The sequence below is a fragment of the Pterocles gutturalis genome, unplaced genomic scaffold, assembly GCF_000699245.1.
Source record: "Pterocles gutturalis isolate BGI_N339 unplaced genomic scaffold, ASM69924v1 scaffold611, whole genome shotgun sequence".
NCBI lineage: Eukaryota > Metazoa > Chordata > Aves > Pterocliformes > Pteroclidae > Pterocles > Pterocles gutturalis.
Window position 1 is genome coordinate 6245 of NW_010102605.1, and position 25590 is coordinate 31834.

General features: G+C 35.5%; 1 protein-coding gene across 1 annotated transcript; it reads right to left on the reverse strand.

Annotated features, from left to right (window-relative positions):
- Window positions 1-377: 377 nt before the first annotated feature.
- On the reverse strand, window positions 378-25590 carry CNOT2 (CCR4-NOT transcription complex, subunit 2; the record flags this gene model as incomplete). Its single annotated transcript, XM_010086327.1, has 13 exons — window positions 378-1521; window positions 7066-7210; window positions 7781-7881; window positions 8727-8776; window positions 8873-8934; window positions 12438-12594; window positions 12706-12826; window positions 14420-14544; window positions 17107-17232; window positions 18357-18436; window positions 21221-21403; window positions 22043-22190; window positions 25524-25590. Coding segments are annotated over 13 exons (1452 nt in total), but the record flags the coding sequence as incomplete, so codon positions are not given.

Sequence of the window (25590 nt, forward strand, 5' to 3'; positions counted from 1 at the left end):
TCTAAGTGGGAAAATATCAACCTGGAAGTAAGCTATGATTGGTTCTAAACCAAGCTTCTTCCAAACATTCCTTCTGTGATGAATTCTTGAAGTGTCTTTCTATCATTTGAAATTTTACCCACCCGCCTTTCTAAAAATTATTTGCTATTATGGAGAGGGGATCTGAAACCAAGGTTAACCGAACTTTTTGGCTGTGGAAACTTTACCATGGAAAAGAATATAAAACTCTCTCATAAATTTACTTCTCAGTAGCAAAAAGACTCTTCAAGTGTCTTAACCACTGTACAGCTCGATAGTTTTAATACTTCAACTTTTTTTTTCCATTTTTCATTGCTGAAGAAATAATTTCACAATCTCAAATCAAAGTCAACACTGCAGTGAGGAGAGCTTTTCTACTTTATTACAAAGAGAAGAAGCCTTTATGTGGTCAGAAAATACAAGATTGATCTTTTTTTTTTTTCTCTTCCTATGAAACGCTGCTGTTCAAACAGCCAGAGTGAATTGTCTCAGTTCACTTCTTTAAGTCCCATCACATTCACTTGGGTATGGATGTCCTTGGCTGCTGAAAATCTGGCCCTTTAGTGCACAGGGCGACAAAGTAGTCCCCTGACCAGCAGTTCCAGAATGTCCCGTTTTCATATATTGCATCCATGCACACCTCCTAAAAATGAGGTACAGCAGGGCAAACATTTTCCAAAATAGATGTCATATATATAATATATACACATTCGTACATACATACCTTTATTCATGTGATGTCCAAAAATTTAAAAAAAATGTACACATTTATTACAAAATCGTAACAAAGACTGGACAGTGTTTTGCTCATTCTGGAAAGATGAAGCTCAGTAATACACAACTCTGGAAACTAACCAGAGACTGTGGCAATATCTTTCTTCTAAACAGTCAGATATTCTTGCATTAAGCTTGGCGAAAACTGCCTTTCAAAAACAGAAGGGGAAGTAAAATGAAGGAAGCAAACCTTGCTCATCTTTCCAAATGAAATACGAGAAGGATCTTCACATAAAAATGCACAAACATTTTTTTATTACCAATAGTGCTACAATGAACAATGCAAATTTTCTTGTCTAATTTTTTGTCTTTTTTCTTTTTTTTTGTTTTTACATTTTGGAAAACTAAGTGGTAAACTTTTGTCAGTGTACTCGCTTGTCTTTACAGACCCAAGCTTGTCTGCTGGCAAAAAATAAAATGAAAACAAAAATTCAGACCCTGCTCAAACTAAAGAAAAACAATTACAAATTTAGTTGTTGGGCAGCACATAATTAGTAAGGCAGGACCTCAAATGGTGACCCTTCGCATGAGCCAATTGCCAGATCCTCAAGGAATTAAAACCAGGATGCCTGAGCCACATCAGTTCTGCAGTTATGTTGAGTATTGTGCTGAGACAGCCATACCCCAAGAAAAGGGAAGTCTTTAGAAGGCTTGCTGAGCAGGGTTGTAGTTGAAGGTTGATGGCAGATGAGGCCTTTCTTCTAATTTGTCATATTCCAGATGGAACTCCTACAATTAAAATAAAAAAAAAAGAAGATAAAACCAAATAAAACAACATATCTTTTACTTGTCATGACCTGGTCCTTCTACCAGCTGTACCTGAAAAGCACAAATACAGATCAAGTCCTAACATCTTAAGGTGAGAAAAACTACATTATTTCGCTATCTGAGAGTCTACATTTTAAGTAGGAAAAAGTCAGTATCCTGAGCCATTACAACCGCAACATGTAGGTACTCCTACTCTTTTTAATGCAACATTACTCTCAGAACCCTGGTTATGATCTCAAATAATTTTATATACGCACACACACACAATCACGGGATGAGCTGAATTATTAATAAAAGCTTCTGCTTTTCAACACATCAGATGTACAGAGATTTATTTTGAATGACCTGAAGTTTGGAGGTATTTTGTGGCATACTACCAGGCCCAATTGTAAGTTAAACTACACACATTTCTACTTCTTAGTACAAAACTGGGGAACACTATTCTAAAATGGTAGAGACAAAGTACTGAGACCTACTTATCCCAGAATTTAACAAAATATTCCACCACATTCCATACGCAGATTTAAGCTTCAGACTCACCCAACCCTTCTGTACATCCTGAGCTCCTTGCTCCTATATCATACTTTGCTGACATCTTTTATGAGATATTATCTCGGTGTTTTATAAACAGCCACACAGAATAAAAATCTTTGCCCATGTACTTGGATGCCACACAAGCCACTGGTTCATAAATAAGCAGCTTTATTGTCTCATCAGCACAATAACATGACTCTTGTTTGAGGGTGTCTGGTTCGTGTAATTGTAAAACATTTCAGTGATCCAGTAAGAATCCTTATTCTGACTACAGCAGCTACTACAAAACAGATAACTACTCTTGATGTCTAAATGCATCCTGATTATTACAGCGAAAAAAGCAGCTTCCTTCCCCATGACCTTAATTTGTGCACATGCCCCTAATTAGTGCACTTTGACATTCGGTGCTTATTACTTCATTCATGCAGAAATGTACAAGGACTTACTTAAATCTGGGTCTTAAATTTGGGTTCTTTCAGCAATTTAACTGTCTCATCCCCATTTTATCTTAATTCAAGAAATAGAGTAAGCAGAAGTTTCAGAATTGTTCTTTAATGGTACTTCTTGGTAATTCAACAACAGCTACCTTGGACACGCACAGTATTTATTTTGCCTCAGTGGAGAAGCTCAGCAGAACAAACCCCAGTATTTTTACGTATGGATGAAAACACTAACAGTAGTGAAGAGATTATTTTAGAACACTCCCTGAAGTGATTAAATAATACAATATTTCCGTTTTTACAGGCAGACAAACTAAATTAAAGACCAGGAATAAAATCTAGAAAATCCAACTCTCAGCCCTCTCTCCTTAAAGGCAAAAAAAAAAGGCCCATCTAGCTCAGAAAGAACATTCAGCATGGTTAGGAAACAAAGTAGGGGAAAATGCTAAGCATTCAGTAAGCCTGTATTCCCCAGAGAATACTATCCCTAAACCTGGAAAATCCTAGCAAAACCTATGTGAGGTTACAGCCATCCGCACTGAAGTGCTGCAAATCTGCTTCATTTCTGGTTCCCCGCTCTCTACTCCAACCAAGATTTTCTTTAGTTAGGTTTTTTTGTTTGTCTTGTTTTTTTAAATTTTGGTGGTGGGTTAGTTTGCTTTGTCTGTTTGGGCTTTTTTTAGGTTATATATACACAAGTCAATTGCTTTTGGCATTCCTAATTAACACAGCATGCCAGATGGTGTATGTTCTCTTTTCGTGCAGATACATATACATGTGCTGATACTGAAGAGATGCCCGCTCCCTCCTTTTGTCAGAAGCAAGATCAAGGTGTACAAATCTATGCAGGTATTTTGATGTCAAAAGTTGATTTAGGTTGGGTGGATCTTCAGTAATTCTGAAGTCATTTTATAATAGAAAAAATACCACTCAAAACTTCTTTTCCATTCATGGCTTTCAAGGTTTCTATTTTGCACATACTCATGGAAGGGTCTGCAGATTACTATCCATCTATGGTCAGCTGTTGGGGAACTCCTTCTTTAAAAAAATTTTGAACAAAGGGAAGGGTTAATAACAAAAGCTTCAATCAGTTACCTGAACCTCCAGACAATCTGAAATGCCTTCAAAATTACCCATGGAAAAGAGCTACTTAAACCAGTACAAAAGTGCCAGTAGCCTAAAGAGGGCTTTCCAAACGTAAGCTGGTTGCATGCCTCTATTGGCAGTAGTAGCTGTGAGCAAGGCACGTGTCTGGAAGAAATGCTCAGTAGCTTGAGCAGTCCTTTGTGTACCACAAGTTGGAAGCCTCTCATTTGGAACAGGCAATATGGTTCCCTACCAAATTTTCTTTAGACGTATATGAGTTGGTACTTCAAACTGTCATTGATTTTTAAAATAAACAGGATTTAAACAGCCTTTTTGATTTGTATCCCAGAATCAGCAATGCTCAAATCCAGTGTCCAGTAGTGTATAAGAACATCTGAAGTTATATATGACAATACCAAAAAAACAACTCATTGACCAAATATTTTTGAAAACTAAAAGGCAATTATTTATTACATATAGAAAAATACTTGTATTACAGGTATATTTTATACTTTTGCTTTTGATTCCAGGGGCCACTGTGGTTTAGGATGTGAACAGTGGCACTCATATTTTTTAATATAAACAGATACAAGTAAAATGTAAAAAAATGCCATTTATCCATTGACAAACATCTGTTGTTTTATTTTCCACATGGAAGTAATTCTTAAGAATTAAATACCTGTTATTAACCATGAATGATGAATACTAAATGTGTGTGGAAACTTACAGCATATGTGTGACACTAAATAAGCTGTTGTATGCAAAGAAATCAATCACTTCCCATGTCATCCCGAAAACTTGTTTTGATCATAAAGTTACATCGGCCTGAACATGTACAAACAATAAAAGGTAAGAACACTAAAGAGATAAGAGGATTCCTTAAGGTGATCCATAGCATTAATAGAGTAAAACAAAACAATAAGTTAGACAAATAGGAAGTGTCCTGAGGACAAAATATTCTGAACTGTGTAAGCCCAAAGAAGATGGTAGAAATCCCATGGCTAGCTCAAAAATTCCAAATGGGACTGAAAAAGCAGCATTCATACTGGCTTAAAGATGGATGCATAGACCCAAACTTAAATTAGGGGCTGAATTAAAATGCTATGGCACATCTCTATCAGAAGAACAAGTTTAACTTTCTAGCAATTCTAAAAATATTTCAATCAATATTGATCTTTAAAGGATAGGAAATAATTTAATATAGGCGGCAATCCTTACAAGCAAATAAACACCTGGAAATTTAACCTTCTCCCCCATAGAGAATATCACGTTTTATAACTGCAAAATCAAAGGGTTTTATAATCTTGTTCCTCAAACAGGACTAATTCTCTCTACTTTTCAAAGGAAAAATTCCAGACAGTTTACTTCAGACTATTTAAATTAGGATTTCAGTAAATGTGCAATCATAGAAAGCATTCTTGGTCTCATACCCACTTCCCTTCCTCTCTCATTGGTCTCCCTCTCATGTTTCCTCAACAGCAGCAAACCATGTTAGCCAAATCCACAGTGAAAAAGCAATGCATCTTTAACCATACTGTACTTTCCACATACCCTAGGATGGAAAACCATACATATAGACACATCTGCAGTCAGCATTTTCCTGCATTTTGTTTTGCATTTAAGGTGAACTTGAAGTTTATTGTATTCATATTCTTTTCACTACTTACTACCACATATCAACATAGAATGAACTTGATGTTATTTCATTTCCTAACAGTTTAGGAATTGTCTCATTACTCAGCTGTTTTGCTGCATTTACTTCTTCTGCCTATTATCTACTAGGAACAGAAAAATAGAGCCTACAGCTTAATAAATATTATTTGATGTTTTCTTGAAATGAGTTATTCAGTGTACTTTACTGGGCTCTGTTAAAGCCAATCTAGGATGCTATAAAAAAAATAATATCTGTAAACCATGTCTGGCTTACGTTTTTACAAACTTAGGCTTAAGATTTAGACTATTATCCAAAGTAAACAGTTACATTTCACTGTATCTATTGTAATACAGTATAATTTAAAATAAGTACAATCAATACAGAAGCTTATAATGCACTATTAAAATATGTGCTGCCCCATATTTGAGCATAGACACAAGAACAACAGACAAATTTATAAAGCACCTTGAAAAACAATTTAATTTGCACATAGAGGAGATAGTCATTTACTAGAAATAATTCTTGCCTGACTGCTTCAAAAAAAGACTAATGAAACTGTTGAAGCAAAATCATGCCAAATCCATAAAATTTCATATAACCAAACTTAAGTGGGGAATGAGATTCCTGACAATCTGTTTAGGGGTAATGGCTGTCATGTATATTGCAAATGTATCCTTTTTCCGCTCCAGCTGATGCCGAATGCATCATATTGTAGGGCAGGCTGTTTTCAAATGAGCACAATGCTTGCCAGGTTAGTGAATGTTAGCACTCCTGATTTCTCAAATAATGTTTTGGCATATATCTGAATTAGAAAAATCTTTGCTTTAGTGGAGGAATCACAGAAATCAGGATGCAGCAAGGAAAAGGCATTGTACAAGATGGTCTTAAAAGCTGGAGTTGGGAGTTGGAATTTGGATGGTCTTAAAAGTTGGAAGATACTGAAAATTAATTCTCTTTGGGGGAAGGTGGAGAAAATTAAGCACAATTCAATGAATTTCTTCAGCTGACAAGTAAAGGGTGAACATTACTGACGGTATTCATGGACAGAAAGGAACAGATAGATTATCAGAAGCAGGAAGGGAGAAGACCATAGCTTTTGGATTTTTTTTGATGCCTCTTGGCCTAGGATGCAGAAAACAAGCAACATAAAAATATGCCTACACCCTAAAAGAAGTGATTTATTTCAGAGTACTCTGATGTTCAACCAACAGAGCACAAAAGTCCTGCAGTATGTTCAAGGAGAGACACTATCGGGGGGGGAAAAGAGAAGCCCTATCGGGGGGGGGGGGAGGAAGGGGTTGGGGAAGCAAAACCCAAACCCCGCAAAAACACAACCTAAAAACCCAAAACAAAACCCCCAAGCCCACTGCAAACATCCCCCCATACCTATTTTTAATTCCAAAGTGAGATGAGATGCCGTAGTTCCCTAGTGAATTGTCTAAAGCAAACCAATAAAATATCTGCAAGCAGAATTTCTAAAGTGCCAAATAATGCTTTCTATTCTATAATTCTGTACTTGAAAAAAAGCTTTAAATCTAAACAAAATCTTAAGTTTTACATCCTTGTACCTCCCAAAGAACACAGTAAAGAGACACATCTCCTTTTCCACAAAAAAGCCATTTTTTAAGGCAATCTCTATTCCCTCACACATCAGAAATTAAGATAATAAACTTAAACAATAGGAGGTTAAAAAGTTTGAGATTTTTGGGGAGGAGGTTGGGTTTTACTTTTGTCCTTTTAAAATTATATGGTTGACAGACTTAAAGAATCTGCACAAGGGAAAAGAGATACCTTAGCTACTTTCCTCCAGTTAAGACAGTCAAAGAAGTAATATGTTCCCCTCTCGTATGTATTGGTTTTCATTGTTGGCTCCATGCCGGGTGCCCTGGTGATCCATACTCGTTCTTCTTTGTGATATCTCCAATCCCGGTTAAATCTTTAATTTTTAATAGGAAGGAAAAATAATTTTTAGTTAGTTATCTGAATTTGACTTCATAAAGTACAGTTTTAAGGGTACTACACAATGCATTCAAAACCAAAACAAAATAAATCAAAACAAAATTTCTAAAACATCATTATACCTGTGATCTTATACCTCATCCATACAATTATTACACCTCAAACTAATCACATATGAAACTTTATCAAGTCTGGTAGGTTAAAACAATGATTTTTTTTTATTATTATTATTTACTGTTTTTCATTATGCTGAAGAAAGATAAGTTAGATGTTTAATGATGACTGGCACTTGCCACTTCTTCACAGTGCTTCATAATAATGCCAAATTCATGAGACAGACTTTTGATTTCCGCTATATGAATGAAAAAAAAAACAACTACAAAATGGAACCAAGGTTGGAGGAGGTATTTTTAAAAAGGTTTCCAGCTTTAAATTGACTAAGCTCCTGTTTACAGTGTCTAACTTGTTGGGGTTTTTTTTCGTATCTACTACTTCATTACTGCAATAGATTAAATCGTATAAGACTGACAAAATAGTTTGAACGTACAGCTCTACTGCTGCTAATAGCTGTAATACATCTCCTCCATTCATGTAATAGAGATAAAACAGGAGATCTTCTCCATATCGGCCAAGTTTTATTGCAGCCAGCTGCAAAAGATTGAAGAAAATGAGGATGAAAAATCACAATAGATAAATGTTTTAAGACATACTATCCCACTTAAATAACACAAGGATACATCCAGAATGTGCTTCCATCCTAAGTGTTGCAAATGATATTCTAATATAACAAGAGTATTAATTATTGAAACAATAATTTTTCTTCACTTTTAGTTAACCTTTCCAACTTAAAAGATACAACAGAAAAACAAACAGAAGCAATGAATCAGCAAGACAGAATATTCTCCCTGCACCTGTGTGTATCCTCATTTACTTACTTTTTTTTTTTTTAAATTAAAAACCAAACCAAAACAAAAACATTTACACACGTTTGCTCACTTCACACTCTATTAAGTAACATTATTACTACTTCTTACAGTATTTCTCTTATGGAACTACAATATTTGAAAGAAAATATATCAAAAAAAAAACCCCTGTTCATGTAGATATGGAAAGCAACAGGAAAATGTGAGAATATCTTGAACTTCAATTCTGAGCTTATCTCAAGAAGAAATACCTCAATTTAATATGACATTTGAGTATCACAATATATGGATTATAACAAACTTTGGCTTTGCATGAAGGGCATATGCTTAAAAACATAATGTGTTCTTTAGCTATCGATGCCTGTTCTCAGTTTTGTCTTCCCTTTCTGTTTCTAAGGTGGAGTGGGTGCATGATGTGTCCAATTAGCTGGCTAATGCATCAATGTTCCTAAAAAGATTGAGGACATCCATAAAATGCACTGATTTTGAACATTACTTATCTGAAAGAAAATTTAGAAAATTATCAGTAATAAATTAACAAAAAATAACCACACACACACACATACTCACCTTATCCCTAATGTGAATGTTAGTTAAGTATTCAGATGGAACATGGAAGTCTAAAAAAGAATCGGAATTGATTCAACTATTAAGACGTGTAAATGAATATAATTTGCAAATATTAATACTGAATTAAACAGTTACTTCTCTCTTACCTATGTCTTGAGGTCGACAAGGTGATGATGCCCAGGGTGATGCAAATTTGGGATAAAGATTTCTGAAGAAAACAAAAAGCACAGATTTATCAAAATTAAAAACAAAACCAAACCAAACAAACAAGAATCCCCATGACCAACCTTGCAAACCTAAAAACCATACCACACAACCAAAATCACTACCTGGGGCAAGAAGGAGGCAGAAAAGGTTATTTCCAGACCACCTTCCTACAATAGTTACACTTATTAATTTTCTTTTTAATACGCCAAGTAAGATTGTGTTTAAACTGCCATTGGAATCTACAGAGCCAAGATTTCCTTTTTAATTTATCATTCCTTTAAGTGCCAAGGACCCCAACTCTTTTTAGGGATCCAATTCAAGGATCAGTTTGCACAGGAACAGCTGCCACAAGCCTGGTGTGTTGTGATTTATTAGCCCATGACTCAAAAGGGGAAGAAAACCTTATACTGGCAGATACTGTTTTCTTTAAAACTAAACAATAAATATTTCACTCTTCTTCTAAATTTCATTGATGACAAATAAACTGAATCCCAGCACCACATTAATGTAAGTTTACTATAATATTTTTCTTATATAGATTTTGTTAACATGTATTAAAAAATATGGAACCATTAGTTTAATAAAGAGAAAATAATGAACTTTCCAACTCTACTACAATGACTGATGTACTGAGGAATGAGTTTTCTAATTAACAGGTAAAAAAGTTAAAAAAGGACTGAGCAAAATGTACTTCTGGCAGGTAGTTACAGCCTGCTTTTAATTATCCATGATAGCATACTATTATGGCAAGTTTTGTAAACGAAACTTGAGTATGGTACATCCTATTAAATCCTTGCTTCCTTCTTGTCAAAGACCTAACAATTATTATATTTTAAAAAAATAAATATCGGAAACCTACCAAATTACCTGAACACAACCAACTCCCAGCTGAGCTATATGGGCCAAAACCTACACTGATCAAGTGGTGTCAACCTCACTCTAGGCTAATTAATCTTACTGTTAGCAAAAACTTATACTTCAGAGCCTAAAGGAAGATTTCAGTGACAAAACCTGCAGATGTTGAAAATAACAGAACCACTCCTTCTACTGAAAGCACAGTCATTGCCCCAAGAAGAGAAGCGCCAAGCGTTCCCTAGAGGTTTGGTTTCCTAGGGCCAAGAATCCAGGATTTTACAGAGTCAGACTGCACCTCAGTATGCAACAAAAATTGAAGAGTTTGTGCACAGTGTACCCTCTATGATACAAATAAAACTCTACTAATTTAACATTTTTTCAAGGAGGTACTGGACAGCCTACAGCCTATTTGATGAATATTTCATAAAGCTTCAGAACATGAACAAACAGCTACATAATCTCTAAAGACTTAAATGAAGTAACGTCATTTTTTTATTTCATTTTTGTTTATGTAGAGTTTTAAGTTATCCTAAGGAATTAAAAGCATACTTTTTAACCAAGGACTGTACAGGCAACACGTAATCATTTTTTTCAACAACAGATATAAATCTTAACCTACCTGCACAGAAAATCTACATAAAACCAGGAGTTAAAAGGGTTAATTCAAACCAGTAGAGATATATACGACATTCTAAAATTTTGTTTCTAAAAGCACATTTATGTGCCAAGTGTTTAAGCCAGACATGCATCTTTACCACTAGAAGTACCCACAAGGCAGAAAATTTTGGCTTTCCACAGGTGAAATGCTTTCAGTTTTTCAATTTATAATGTAAGCAAAGGATATCTGACAAAAGGTGAGATGGCAGGCCAGACACTGAGGACTACACAAGCTGTTTGGAAAGCTTTTCTGTAGTATAAAATAAAACCAACTTTATGATACAGAACTGTCTGGATTAAATATTAACCCTATCCCCTCCATCTAAGACCCTAAATACCCTATACCCAGTAATTAAAGGTTAAAAATTATAAAAATCAAGCTATTTACAGCATAGCTGCTAAGAAAAAGCATACATATAGTTTATGTACAAACACACACTAATAATTTGGATGATGTATTCAGGATCTGCATAACACACCTACTAGTCATCACAGCATCAAAGTATGTTTAGTATTCCTCTGCAATGAGGTACTATGTAAACCTATGAGGTTTTACGTAGACTTTACAACGGGTATGTGAAGCTTTTATGTTAGTCATTAAAACTAATGAATAACACTGAATAAAATATGACATAGTATCACCAAAAGTAGTATCACTACTATTCTGCATGCCAACACCTAGGGAAAGCAGCTGTATAACCAAATGACATAACCAGAACAACTCAAGAATTCAGATACAGATGTACTTGAAATTATTTCAGTGAGCAAAGGCATTCTACTTTCAGCTGATCAGCCTCAAATTAAGTTGGAGGTATCCAAACTGAGAACAGCAAGTTACTTAAGTATTGCATAGATCCAGGAGACCAGTCTCCCAGCCAGAGTTGTAAGCAATAGGACTACCAAGGAAAAGGAGCAACCCGAGGCCTGTGTAACTGTTCTCTATGCATTCTCCTTATGTTGCAGGAAAAGTAATGGGAGTAGGGAAAATACTTGGATTCAGCAGAGGAGTGACCTGCGAGACTAACACTACATGTGAAGAAGACACTACGCCAATGTAAGACGTTCTGCAAATAACTACAGACAATTGACTTTGGATGATTGATTTGAAATATTTTTAGAAGTGCCAATGGCATAACAATTTGAGTAAGTTTTGATGCAAACTCTATAGAAAGAATTTCTGGAAGTGGCAATTTCTAAAAAGTTACATCTCTGGAAAGAAATACGTAGATTAATGCCAATTATTTCAAGACAAAAATCATCATTTTTCCTATGCTTTCCCTCTGAACTTGATATCCACATTCATCAATCTTCCCTGAACTCATGGATTCAGAGTGCAGCTCCATATAAACGTGTGAAACATGGAAACTGTGCGTGTGTATGCTGATTGGTCTTTGTTAATATATTATGTGCACACCTTAAGATGCATACACTACCCTACCATAACACTATGCAAATCTCTACTGAAACAAAACAATGGGAGATTCTCAGATGAAAGTCAGAGTAGCAGAAATTACATTTTTCTCACAACTACAGCCACCTAGAAGATAAGTGCTTTTGTCCAAACTGATCAAGGTTCCTTCTGTAACTAGCAGAGAAAGAGAGGCACCTCGGGATGACGATTCATTTCACTTATCTCACGTACTTATCTTACCATTAGTGCAGATGCTAACTGCTTTTCTCTCTACTGCCTCTACAGGAACCCCAGATGACTAAACTTAAGTGAACTGAATGACTAGAATTCAACTATAAAACTTCATTTTTGTTTCATTTTTGGTGCAGGGTAGCACTGCAGATGCTCTCTCTGTTCATTATTACACTAATATAAATTGAATTTAGCCCCCCAAATTGCTGAGAGTTAAGTGTAACATTTTCAAATTTTATTTGGCAAAATATGCTGTGCGTTTGGTAAGTCATGTGAGCTAAGTGAGTTTATTATGACTGGCACCATAATAAAACCAAAACTGAAGATAGTACTAAAAACCAGAAACTTACTCAGGAGAGTTGAGATTGAGACCTAGTGTTGTTAAATCACTTCCTAATGCAAGATGTACCATTCCCGGATCTGTCTCTGCTGCCCTGATGAATGTTAACAAGCCAATCATTCCAAACTGGTCCGTCACCATCCCTTGAGGAATGTTGGTAACCCGACCTGGGTGAGAAGAACAAATTAATTTTCTCCTTTCAAGAAGTGGAGGAATCAACAAGATGATCCAAATGACTGTCCAAACTTTTAAAGAAGAAAAAGCAGAATGACACGTACCGTCAGGTAACACCTGGATCCCTTTTTTCTGCTGGTTGTTGTTTTGCGTAGTTGAGCTTTTGTCTCCAGGAAACTTGGGCCCATCTGTGCTGGATGATGTTTTGCCTGATGTACTCAAATTCTATTAAAAATAATTTGCAGAGTTGGTATGATGGAAACAAACCAAAATGGAAAAACTTGTTGACCATATCTTTCAGTCAAGTGCTCTAAACCAGTACAGCAAGTTGTTCTATTAGGCACTAAAATGGAACCAAACTGAAGCTCTTGAGTTCTGTTGACAATCCTTATGCAGTATTTATCATTTCCTAAAGTACACCTGTCATACAATAAGAGCTATTAATGAGCCTACAGCTGGCAGTCTAAAAGGATAAGAAAGTATTTTAGACTTTCACTGACTTTGAATACACAATGGATATCCCAAGTGTCTGTGACTAGAGGATATTTTGGACTCATCACATCACATATTTTTCCCCTTACAGTGTTCCTCCCACACAACACTCCATGACATAGCAACAGATAATAACTCAAGTCAATTTCAGGTGCAAGCAACATACAGTTGGCACATTTACAACTGTCAGGAAAGAGATGTAAATACTATGGCTGACAAGAAAACTGTGATTGCACTCCAGGAGCCCATATACTGACAAAAGATATCTTCCATAACTATTATTTCTTACTCTCTATTATTCTTTAAAACAAGTCTGCAGTAACACAATGTAATCACATTTACTCCCTCCTTCCTTACTGCATTCAACGCTAACTGTATTAGAACATTTTCCACACAATAAACCTGGCCACAACGCTTTGGGGGTTAGGTCTCCCTCCATCCTTCTTTTGAACAGTTTCATTTTTCAGTTTTCACATGAGTTTGTAGTCATGTCTACTACCTACTCATCAATATTTATACCACCCTGATCAGCATATTTTTTCAATAAGAAGTAATAAAACAATCAGGAACTAGAATATTAGTCAAATACTGTAGGAAACCATTCTCTGCCATCCAAATTTAATTCACCTTTCATTTGTAATAAGAAAGCAATTTTTATTACAAATCTTTCAGAGTAAATGATTAAAAAACCCATAATCTTACAATCTAAGCTATATAGCTAACACACAATAATTACAACAATACTTAAGATACAGTGTATCCCACTAGTCTACAACATACCCATGAATGCAATGGTCTCTGTTAAAAGAGCTTGTTCCCTGTGCTTTCATTTCCCCATCAAGAATTTTACCTTTTAGGTGACACCACCTAACTTTTAAAGGATTTGACAGCTTTGAAGAAAGATGTTATAATGTGTAAATTACTACTACTGATGAGAGGCACCAACAGCAACAAATGAGCTGGAATTGGTAGTAAAAGAAATTATGAATTGCAAAACCTCAAAAATATGTATCAATTCTCAAAAATAAATTTTGAGACATTCTTGCGAGTTCCTCCCTGGCCCCTCCCCAAAATACAAGAAGATACATAGAAGTCACATGTAATTAAGAAATCAAAGTCACAGTGACTGTTGGGACCAAAAAAACTTCTTGAGAAATTCCATTTACTAGCTATACATGAAATGCTGCTTATGCAAAATTTCTCATTAATTTAGAGAGGGAAATTTGAAAATCCTATATTATAAATATAGCCACTGCCCATTTTAAAACATAATCATCAAAATAAATATGAAGACTCTAAATAAAAGAAGATTTAAGGTTTACTTACAGATTTATTGTCATCATTACTTGATGTTGGGTCTTTGTAGCTGGAGCCTGGTAATGCTGGAAAATCTTCATTGTGTATTGAGAAGTCCTGGGACTGCTCACTTGCTGGTTTTGTTACCATTCCAACTATCATCAAAATGAAAACAGGAATAAGGTTAAACAGCTGCTAAATAAAGAATTTTCTGGTCTTGGTCTTGCTTACTGTCCATTGTCATTATGTGCAAGCTATACAACAGAAATTACTTTCAAAAAAAAAAAAGGTAAACCAAAACAAAGCATATTCATTTAAAACATCCACACATATTAGACTAAAGCCTCTTATTTAAGTGTGAGCTAAGAAACACTCCGGGTTAAATTCATAGACACATCCACTGCTTTACAAATGAAGCCCAGTACTTTTACCAAGAACAGCAACTGTTTTGCACATCTAAATAATTAAATAATCTTTACAGGCATTATTAAAGCACTGTTTAAGGAAATCCACTGATGAAGGAAGGGTGTACCGCTTTTAGGATTATAAAACATTTTTCCTCCATCCCCTAATTGCATGAAGGATTTCTTAGCATCATCTCTTTAGAAGCATGTATTCTTAAAGGATGCCCAGCTAACTTGCAACAGAACATATCACCACTGAAATACTTGCCTGTGACATAAGAATGACTCCTACTTTCAGTATGAAAACTGAAAGCATTTAGCCTGCAACTCTCAGTGCTCTGACCCTAATTTAATAAAAGTAGGCCAGTCACATTGGAACATGGATTTCAACTACTGAAAAGCAACTTTTCTTTTTTTTAATGCCAGTTTAAAAAAAAAAAAAAAACACAAAACCCAAACCAAAACAAACAAAACAACCAAAGAAAAGCTCCCATACCACACACCCAAGGGCAAATATTCTTTGCTGAGAGACAGTAACTCAGTGACTTGGTGGCAAACAACACTGTACTAGAGGAAGAGAAGACAGAAGTAGTCTAGGGCCCATTTTTCAAAGATTCTTAATAGATGTATAGATCTTGAATAGTTCAGTAGCTGACAATATATATGATTATGTCTAGTACTCTTAAGTCAGATCTCTAAGTTCCCTTATTTTAAGAAAAAACAGAGTTAATCTTGTTTCTGCTGCCCACCGTTTTCATCCAGAGTTATGATGATTTCTTCCACTGCATGAATAAAACTGACAATGAATTTACCGTGTATTGCATATTCTATCTAAAAAGTTGTTTGAAGTCTAATTTTTCCTAAATAAGCTAAGCATGAAGAAAGCATGTCTCTGCTCAGTTTCAAGCCTGTTTTTCTTTCCTGATCACAACCAAAAATGCTCTCCACTTTTTGTTGCTGGAGAGTCCCACTGCACCTCGTATCCTTATTTCTTGGTTGTTTCTACCACCATACCATACCCTGCATTAAGCAGATGCTCAAGATAACTCTTCAGACAAAGAAATTTCTTTCCTGGTTCACCAAACAGTCATGTGAACAGCTATGTTGGCACCAAAATGGGGAAATGGTGTAATTACAGATTTTTAATGTGGCAGTGCTGCTGAATGTTGACCTCCAGCTCCACGCTGGAAGTACATCTGTGTGGATCTCCTTCCTACCTTCTATTGATTTTCCATGTAATGACTTCTCTTAAAGAGACAGACAAAATCTCAAGTAAACCACAAGCTGTATTAGGTCTCCACTCTCAGCGTGACTTTTCAGTGCCTTTATTTGGGGAAGTGACTTTTCCCTGTGTTCAGGAGCACTTCAGTTTAACTTGTTTGGCTCTTTCGCAAAGCTATCTTAAGCAGAGGGCCCTGGTTACACCCAATCCACAAGGCTACTCCTGATAACGTGGTATCTATTATTTCTCTCCAATTAAAGTTGGAGATACCTCTGAAAAACATTAACTTTTTATAGTTAGAAAACACTGGGTTATTTTTGGTTGGAAATTTTACAAATGTCACAAAAACAACTTTAGTTTACAAAAGCAACTTTTCAGAGCAGCTGATGCAACATGCATGACAAAATCTACTAAAGCAGTAACAACAACAACAAAAAAAAGTACTGTGCCTCACACTAAGCTTACCTGAATTTTTTCCAGACCCAAATAATAAGATTTGTATCCACCATAAAGTTTTTCCTTTTATTACTTTTTAAGCTGTTCAGCAAGAATTATATAAGACACAGACTTGGAATCTGACTGATAATAGCTGATGCTTATTTTTTGAAATTTGATGTTCATCGCAAGAGTGACAGTGAACAGTACTACAGCAAGTACTACCAATAAACAGAGAAAATACACACTGTGTTTATAGCTGCTGACTTTTTACACAATAATACCTCTAGCAATCAAATATTACTCTAAAATTTACTATTCAGACCTCGACAGTTCTTGTATACATGCAACTAGAAAACAACCTACTGCCTAAGAAATGTCTACAGCGAGCAGCTTAAGAGTACTCATACTACGAAGACTGAAAACCCCACCAGCGTCTGTTGATGGTGAAACTAAAGCAGATGAGTTCTAACACTTACAAAAGCCCAGGAGGAATCTCCAGTCACAGAGATATTGATTATTTATTTTAAGAAATTAGACTTAGGAGCTCAAGTGTCTGGCATTTTTGAAAATTGACCTATTGTCTTATGAACAGCAAAAGGTGAATTAAGCAAATACTGATTTCATTCAAAGAGCTTTTAAAAGTATAGCCTTACCATAGGGCGCCCTTCCAGCTAAAGGGTTTATTAATGGAGTTGGATTGCCACTTCCTTCCCTTCTGTTTCTGTCTGCTAGTGCTGGAAAATCTGAGAGGTCCAGTCCCGTCACATTTTCACTTCCATCTACAATAAAACCAGATATTTTAAATTTCCTTACATTGTTTACTCAAAGGCTTCACTATGTGCAAGATAAATGTAGGATATAATTTCTTTCTTCAAGTTGATCTTTTTACTCTTGCTATAATTAGTACAAATAACTACCACCTCTGTATTATGAGACTAGCCTAAAGAGCACCAAGATGTTTGGGGTTTGTTTTTAAACACCAGCTAGTCAACGGTGTTTAGTAAGAAGCTCTACTCATTTTGAATTAAAGACTACATGCACAAAATATGGGCAATCATAATTACAGCACTAGGATATGCAGCCTGTTTAAAATTTAAGGAGCTATCAAGAAGAAATTTGAGAGAAGAACCCATATTAGCAGAAGCATCGAGAAGCTCTTTTGTCCTTATGTAAGGAAAGATAAAGCTGAAGCAGCTGTAGTGTCATGGGAATATTTTTTGATTTGCAGCAGAAAATACTACACAGGCAAGGCCAGAGCTGGGGCTCTACAAAGATGTCACAAGGCCCTAGGGGATGCCCAAACCCTTTCAGTTTGTGAGGTCACCAACATCTCAAGTTGCTTCATATACACAAACACCTACAGAAACATCAGCATGGACAAACCTAAGGCATTTATGCACAAGGATATTTTCCTTTCTCTAATTCATTACATTCAGGTGAAGTAATAATTACCAGAGAAAAATCACAACTGAAACAACTGATTGAAAGGATCACAACTGTTCAGAAGGAGTTTGAGATTTCAAAAAATGCTTTCCTCCGTTTTTAACCTGTATAATATTTTCATAGAAAATGCATAAATCTTTTCTTCTCTGATCCCCTTTTCAATTTCATAAGCTATTTTGCTTTTCAAACTAACTACCTATACTCATAAAAATAAATCATGTGACATACAGTGAGTATTCTATAGAACACTTTCACTTTGGCTTAAAAAGTATTAAAATCCACCATTATGAAGTAGTTACAGCTTCACAGCACCGCTCTTATAGCAGCATTTCTATGGAACAACTGAAAACTGTAACAAAGCTGCACTCCAACAGAACAAACTATTTTCAATTAGACTAATTTAGTCAAAAAAAATCTCTCTATTGTACTTTACAATCAACACTAATCAGAGTAAACTCACCTGTTCCATTAAAAATGTTACTCGATAAGGAGTTATTCATTCCAAATGCCTGATTTCTGTTCATCCCAAATCCAGACATACTGTGAAAAAAATCCAGGAAGTCAGACAAAAGGGTATACATACTTTGTAATTTCCAGTGGAAGACATTAAGGGGAAAAAAAACCCTAAGACACTTAAGTTATTTCAAGCTTAAGCAACCCATGTTAGCCCTAAACTCAGTTTTCAATTATTTTCCTTTATACTTCTGAAAACTCCGAGCAGCAGGAGCAGGCACTGCCCAACCAAAACAAGTGGAACGACTTCAAAATAACTTTTTAATAGCCACTGTGTCTTAAAACATCTGTCAACTAACAAGTTATGACAAACATGATTGTTACTCAATAGTTTAATCTAGAAAAATGAAGCAGCAGTAAATGCACTAGTGAAAAGTCAGACTGCAATCCATTCATTTGCAGGTGGGAAGCCAGATCATGGAAGTGATCAAGTTTGTCATGACTCAGTTATAAGCTGAACAGTGATGGTGTGCAATCATCACCAGGTACATATGGCACTATTACAAGCACAGGGATGGTCTCTGCCACAGAAGGACACCAGCTGAAGTTTCATATAGTCACGCAAAAATGTTTGAAGACATCTAAATATCATATAGGACTATTGTGATTGGAAAGACACCCTCACAAATGATCCGCTTCATTCTGTGCGAGCAGGAGATGTTGAGAAGCCCAAAGGTAGGCCTCAGCCGAGTGAAATTCTGAGTTTCTGCCCTGTGGGAAATCACAACATTCATTTTCCCCTGTAACAGGATGGAAGTTGATGTTTTAGAAAGTTCTATAAACAAAAATGTCAAACATTTTCCTAGATGAAATTTTACCTACACAGAATTTTTCCACAGTTATAAATCTGAAGAATTTCATTCCAATTTGAAATAGCTCTGAATGCTTCATTTTGGATAGAGATATCAAGAAAGGGAACAGTTAGCCAAGACTGGTCCAGTCCTGCTTTGATTCCCCAAGGTACATTTGAAGGGCATCGAGATCTTCGACACCTCATGCATTTCAAGAAACACATTCCTGGTATCATCTCTGAATTCTAGACCTGACAAGAGCACCAACAGGAGACAACTCAATCTTGAGGTCATATAATCTAGCCTGATGACAGACAGTATTTCTCATGCAAGTGGTTTTCTGTTTGCTTTTAAAGTAATTAGAACCATCCATGTTAAAGAATTTCAGGCATAAGAAAGGGGTTAGGTCACAAAATGCATACTTTTCTACAGTTATTTGTAACCTGTTTTACTAATGGAATAAAGAAAGGGAAAGTGAAGTATTTTTTATGTTCAAAAACCTAAAAGTTTTCATTGCTCCAACTAAGGGAACTATTCAGAAAACACTTCTTGGAAGTCACATAACTCATGCACCTGTCCAGGAAACACCATAAGTTTTTTTTTCCCCAACTATAATTTCAAAATTTTGTTAAATATATCAATTAATAATTGGATATGTACTACTATGATATTTCTGTAGGCTAATAAAGAATAAGAACTTGTCATTGTTCCAGTGATATTTCTTTCTCAGCTTGTAAAAACTGGAGCTTCCTGAAAATGAAATATACAATGCAAACAGTGAAAGATGAGGATTTTAATTTAAATGTTCCTACAGATAGGGATTTCATTATCTACCCTACTATTGAACTATATTTAAACAAGTACTTTCTATACATATGTCAATCTCCAAAATCATTGTCCTCTCCATGTAGGATTTAAGTACATTACTATTTCAACCTTTTGTGATGCTCAAGTTTCAAAAATACTTTAAAATATGAAGTTATCTTTTTAAACTACCATCTCCTTTACTTGCTGCTATACATCACATGAAAGAAAAGTCTTCTCACACTCGAAGAACATAACCCCTACTACCAAATCTCTATTGCTGTGACTGAGAAAAGCATTTTTATGCCTTTATCATAGTGTGAAACTACAGAATTAAACAGCCTGACCAAGTTTCAGATAAGTATGACATTCGTTTTCACCTTCCTTTATCCATTTTGTAAAATACTAGATTGGGTTAGAGGTGGCACCTGACTGCCATGAGCTTGTTTGTGCTCCATGTAAGAGTCAGTTCCCTAAGGAAGGGCCTGAAGGAAGAAAAAGGATGAAACTGGGAGCACAGAGATTGTGAGGTTGTGGAATGAGGCTTGGAAAGCAGCCAGCTTTGCAAAGCTGTGACTACATGCATTGACTAGAATTAACACACTTTTAACTACAGGTTTATTAGTAAGAAGTAAGCATAAACAAAGCACCAAAACATAGTTAAAGCCTAATGATTTAAGATGTTAGAATCTTGCCAAGAGTGTAGAAAAAGAACAGAAGTGACCGAGAAGCTTTTGGCATCCAAATGAGCACCAAATCCTTAAAGGAATGGCAAACCACTGTTCTCTATATTACTCCAGAATTTAAAGTAGTAAAATATTAAGTCTCTGTCTTAGTGAACTATTCTTCCACAATAATTATTGTGTATTTAAATCTTGCCTTACTTCTTCCCAAACTCATAGATGAACAGTTTTACGATGGAAGCATATACCCAAAAATCAAGATATGTTTCAAAAACAAACTTACGAACACACGAGAAACATTACAAATTTTAAAGAAGTAGCAGTAGAAAGTCAATAGTCAGAAACAGAACTTAGCTTAAAGGCCTCAAAAAGCTTGTGTGAATATTAAAAGCAGTTTCAAAGTTTATTGCCAGGAGACGAGAACACACGAAGCAGCTTTTGAGCTTCATTCTAACAGATAAAAATTAGATTTCCAGAGCAGCATTTTAGCATGTCCATGGCTGTACAGGGATGGTCCGACTAAACAGCCTTACCTGTTCACAGTAAAAGGTTGTCGAGAGGGTTGCTGCTTTGGCATACATATTATGCTTGGAGAGCTTCTGTTGGGGCTGCCTAACCCTGAACTGCTCATGCTGTTTGTCCTGCTGGGAATTCCAATGCCCTGACCAACCTGGGAGTGGTTCATCATATTCCTAGGATTCATAGGCAATATCCCCCTGAAAGAGAAAAACCATCCACAGAGATGAATCCTGTACAATAGTATTTGGTTACTCATTTAGATTACTAACGTCGGATGGACTCTGAGCTGTTGCAACTCAATTTGTGCTTAGCATCAATACAGTATGTTTGGATTACTCTCTATAATTAATGTAGTTTTCGATTTCTTCAGAAATACCAGATGACCCATTGTAGACTAAACAAGTCCTTGGTCAGGTTTAGATAAATACTTAAGCATTATGCATCTGAAAAGGTGTTACAGCTCTTCTTTTAACAAGCGCTTCAGACCTACTACCTTAACTACTACCTTAATATTCTTACACGGTGTATGACATCCATACAAAAATTTTAACTGAACATTTACTATAACAATCAAAAACCAGAATCTTACATTCTGAAGCAGAATTTGCCATCAATTTGTCCTTTACATACAAAAATCAAATATTGTCTTCATAGTAAGTCCTGTCTTACTGTTTTACAGTATTATTCCCCTAACACAGGCAGTGGTCAACAGAAACTACTTTTCTTCTTTTTTTAATTGATCAGACCATAAAGTAGTTGAGGCAAAATATGCAGAACATTTAACAAGTGCTCTGCAGAAAGACACAATTGCAGAAATATTGGCTATCAATAAATACCTGCTCGGAGATGGAGGCGTGTGAAGTGACATTGTTGGTACCCCTGTTGTTGGCGTTACGTGGCTCGGTAACTGAGTGCCTTGTGATAAGCTGCGATTTAACTGAGGGGTATTGTTGCTCATTCCCCTCATTGGAAGGCCTAGTGCACCTATTGAAAAAAAATTCAGAGGGGTGGAGATATAGAGCAATCAGGAACAAAGTCTTCTCCATCAGGTGTAGATGGAAACAATTTATGCTGACAACCTACAAAAAAGTGTAAAGACTGAAGGGAAGTGCAGTGTAAAAACTAAGTCCTTGTTTGCATAGTAGAAGCCCAATTATCTCAAATTTAGCCCCATTTCTGTTAAACTTGAGCAAGGCTCTTTAAGGAATTTCAGCATTTTGACTCGCTAACAAAATTTTGTTTCCTTTGAGATGCATACTATGGAGAGAGGTTTTAGTTTGGAGTTTTTGATGAGGATGTGGAAATCTACAAATTACATCAAAAAAAGGCAGTATTTTGAGAAAAGTAATAACTGCACTCAAGAAACACATTAATTACTTTTCAATAAACTGATATATATTTGGCCAATATTTACAACAGTGATCTGGCTTGTTAAAAATTAAGCAAATCTTTTAATAAAAAAATAAAATTGTGAATATTTAGTTAACAATAGCATTGCTTTTAGGACAACAAAAGCAACTTTTTAAGCCAGCTCTCTGTGAAGTTTAAGTTGCTTCTTTCTGATTACAGAACTTCACTGTCCATGATCAACTAAAGTTCAATCTTTTGAGAAAAGAAAGCAAGTAGAATTTCAACTGCCCTCTATTAGCATTTTAAAATATACAGAAGATTTTTAACACTGTGATCAAAAGCCTTTCTACACAAACAATTGGGTGTGACAGAATAAAGTAAGTGCTTCAGTAAGGTAAAAAAAGAAATCACTTTAACTCAGAACAGCAAAAGAAAACCAGTTGCTGCCCGGTCTCAAAATGTCCAAAAACTTTATGAAGTTTCTCACCATTCTCACACTTCTTTTCTGTGTTTATGAAGTTTTGGAATGGTGTTCAAAGACAATAAAGCATCATTTAGTGAAATATATAAATAGAAACAAATTTCACATATAAAATGTGATAGCTGTAATTAGTGGTCCCTATTGCCTTGGCATAGGGTTGCTGAGATAGACTCACAGAACTCAAAACGTCATCTTGCAGACCAAACAAAAGAAAAATTATGATGAATCAGCAATCTCCCATGGTAGATCACCCCTGCAGAAGAGCTGATAATGCCAGTGTATAACATGATTAAATACGAAGAATGCAAAGAACGGATGTAGCATCTGCTCAGGTTATCATGATGGACAAGGTGAGAAGAAACCTCCCAGTCTCTTAGCTCTCACACTTTAAGACCTGCTGTCTGTCTGTCTGTGTCCTACCTTACAATTTGCAATCCAAGAAGCCTGCAATAACACTCAAAGTTCCTCACTAAACATTCAGATTAAGCTTGCAGTGTAACTTGCTATAACAAGCCTCCTAAGACTTCATTAAATGCTAATTATATCAAGGTGTTCACTGTAAATATTTTGGCAATTTGCTGCATCAGAATAATTTCAATGAGCATAAATATATATTATAAATAATATTTCACACTAGTTAACAATTCTGTGGAATTTTAAAAATAAAATGATAAAGAAAAAATACATACACTTCCAGACTAGATATAGTACACTGAAAAACACGATTACAATATTCAGGTTAATTTTGTGCAAGCATTTGTTTCAGCAAAGCCAGTTTTACACTGATGGTTACTTCTTGTTGTTGGCTTTCTTTAAACTAGAATTTTTTATGAGTAGGGCTGTTACAATGAAGTAGAAACGTATTCCTGTGGCTGGTGAGTAGGGGCAGTTGAAATACTCACCATAAGAAAAAAATCTTTTTTGATATGCTTCCTTTTTGCAGTTTTTTAACTGAGACAACAGATCTGCATGGGCTATATTGGAGGCTGATCAATGAAGTGATCAATTTCCTGCCTAATAATTAAGTTTAAGTTACATTAACTCTATAACATGACATCTTTCTTAATGACTGACAGCTATCAATCTAAAAGGGCATAGGTGTTATCAACTTTGTTTTTCCTAAAAGTATTTTAATCATAAGCATTGACTTTAACACATAAGTTTCTTGCCTCTCTTTCTCAATTTTTGGCAGAAACTGAACCCTGATAATATTTACTTTCTAGTTTTTAGCCATGTGTGTCTCTATGTTGGAGAGATTATGGCCCAGGCACCACAAACAACTGAATGAACAACAAAGTTGATGAAAAAAGTTAACCTTAAAAATAAACAACAAATAACTGCGATACACAGAATTAATAAACTACTAGAGTATCTTTATACATGTAAGACTGAAAGGTTCAACAGTGCCAGATTCAGGACCCAAAAAGCCAACAGCCAAACATGACTCTCAGACTGGCCAGAAACTGCTCATATAAGTCTCAGTAACATAATCTAATGCCAGTTTATATTGCATAGTCACTCACCAACAGCCACTGAGACAGTAAAAAAAAACAAAAAAAAAACCAAAAAAACAAAACACTGTATTTTTCAGCTATTTGAAGAAAGCTGAAAGAAGTTGTGAAGGCCATGCATCTAGCAGACAAAGCTTTTAGTCCGTACAGATAAAAAAATTCCACTCTCTGAAGTGCTCTGAAGACACTTTTTCTTAGAATCTGAGTCAGATACACTTGGCAAGAAAGTTGTAAACATTCATATGCACACAGTGATAAGAGAGAGATGTTCATAAACCCGCTTTACTTATGTAACTGTATCTAACTCATATATTCTGAGTCACTTTCTGGATGTAACTCTCAGCTACAAGAAGGTTCAGTTCTCAACACTGGCCCTTGATTTATGTGGCTAGTGTTACACACTGTGACTGTTGTCTTCTGTTGCAACAGTATACACAAGACTGGCTGGCAGATACAGGAAAAAATCTTGAAGGTATGGGAAAGAAAAAAAAAAAACCAGTGATGCAAAATACAATAACCTTACTGGCATAGCTCTTTGCCAAATGCAAGTTGCCAAGCATGTACACAAGATTCAATTTGCTCTTGTAGAGCATGAAATATCACTTATAATTTAAGGTATAATCTCCTTCTATTCCTTACATATTTTTCTGAACTAGGCTCATTTTGGCCCAGCCCACTTTCCTTAGTTTTTCCTTCAGAGAGTCACAGTTAAATAACAGACATTCTATATAGTATTATTATATTTGGATATTTAACAGGTATAGTGTCAATATATGACATTTTGCATACTAAACACTGCAAAAATGCATACTATGCAAAGCAAAAATGTATCTTAAAAAAACCACATACATAAGGAGACATACCGTCTTTTTTACAATCACCAGAAAACAAAGTCATATGAATGTTCTCTATCCAAAGAGAGGTAAAGTAGAACACATTTAACATAAACATATCATCAATAAAAAGAATTCTTACTTTGTTGCCCGTATAAACTTGCCCCAAACTGAGACAGCTGACCTGATGTTGATGGTGATGCCAGCAT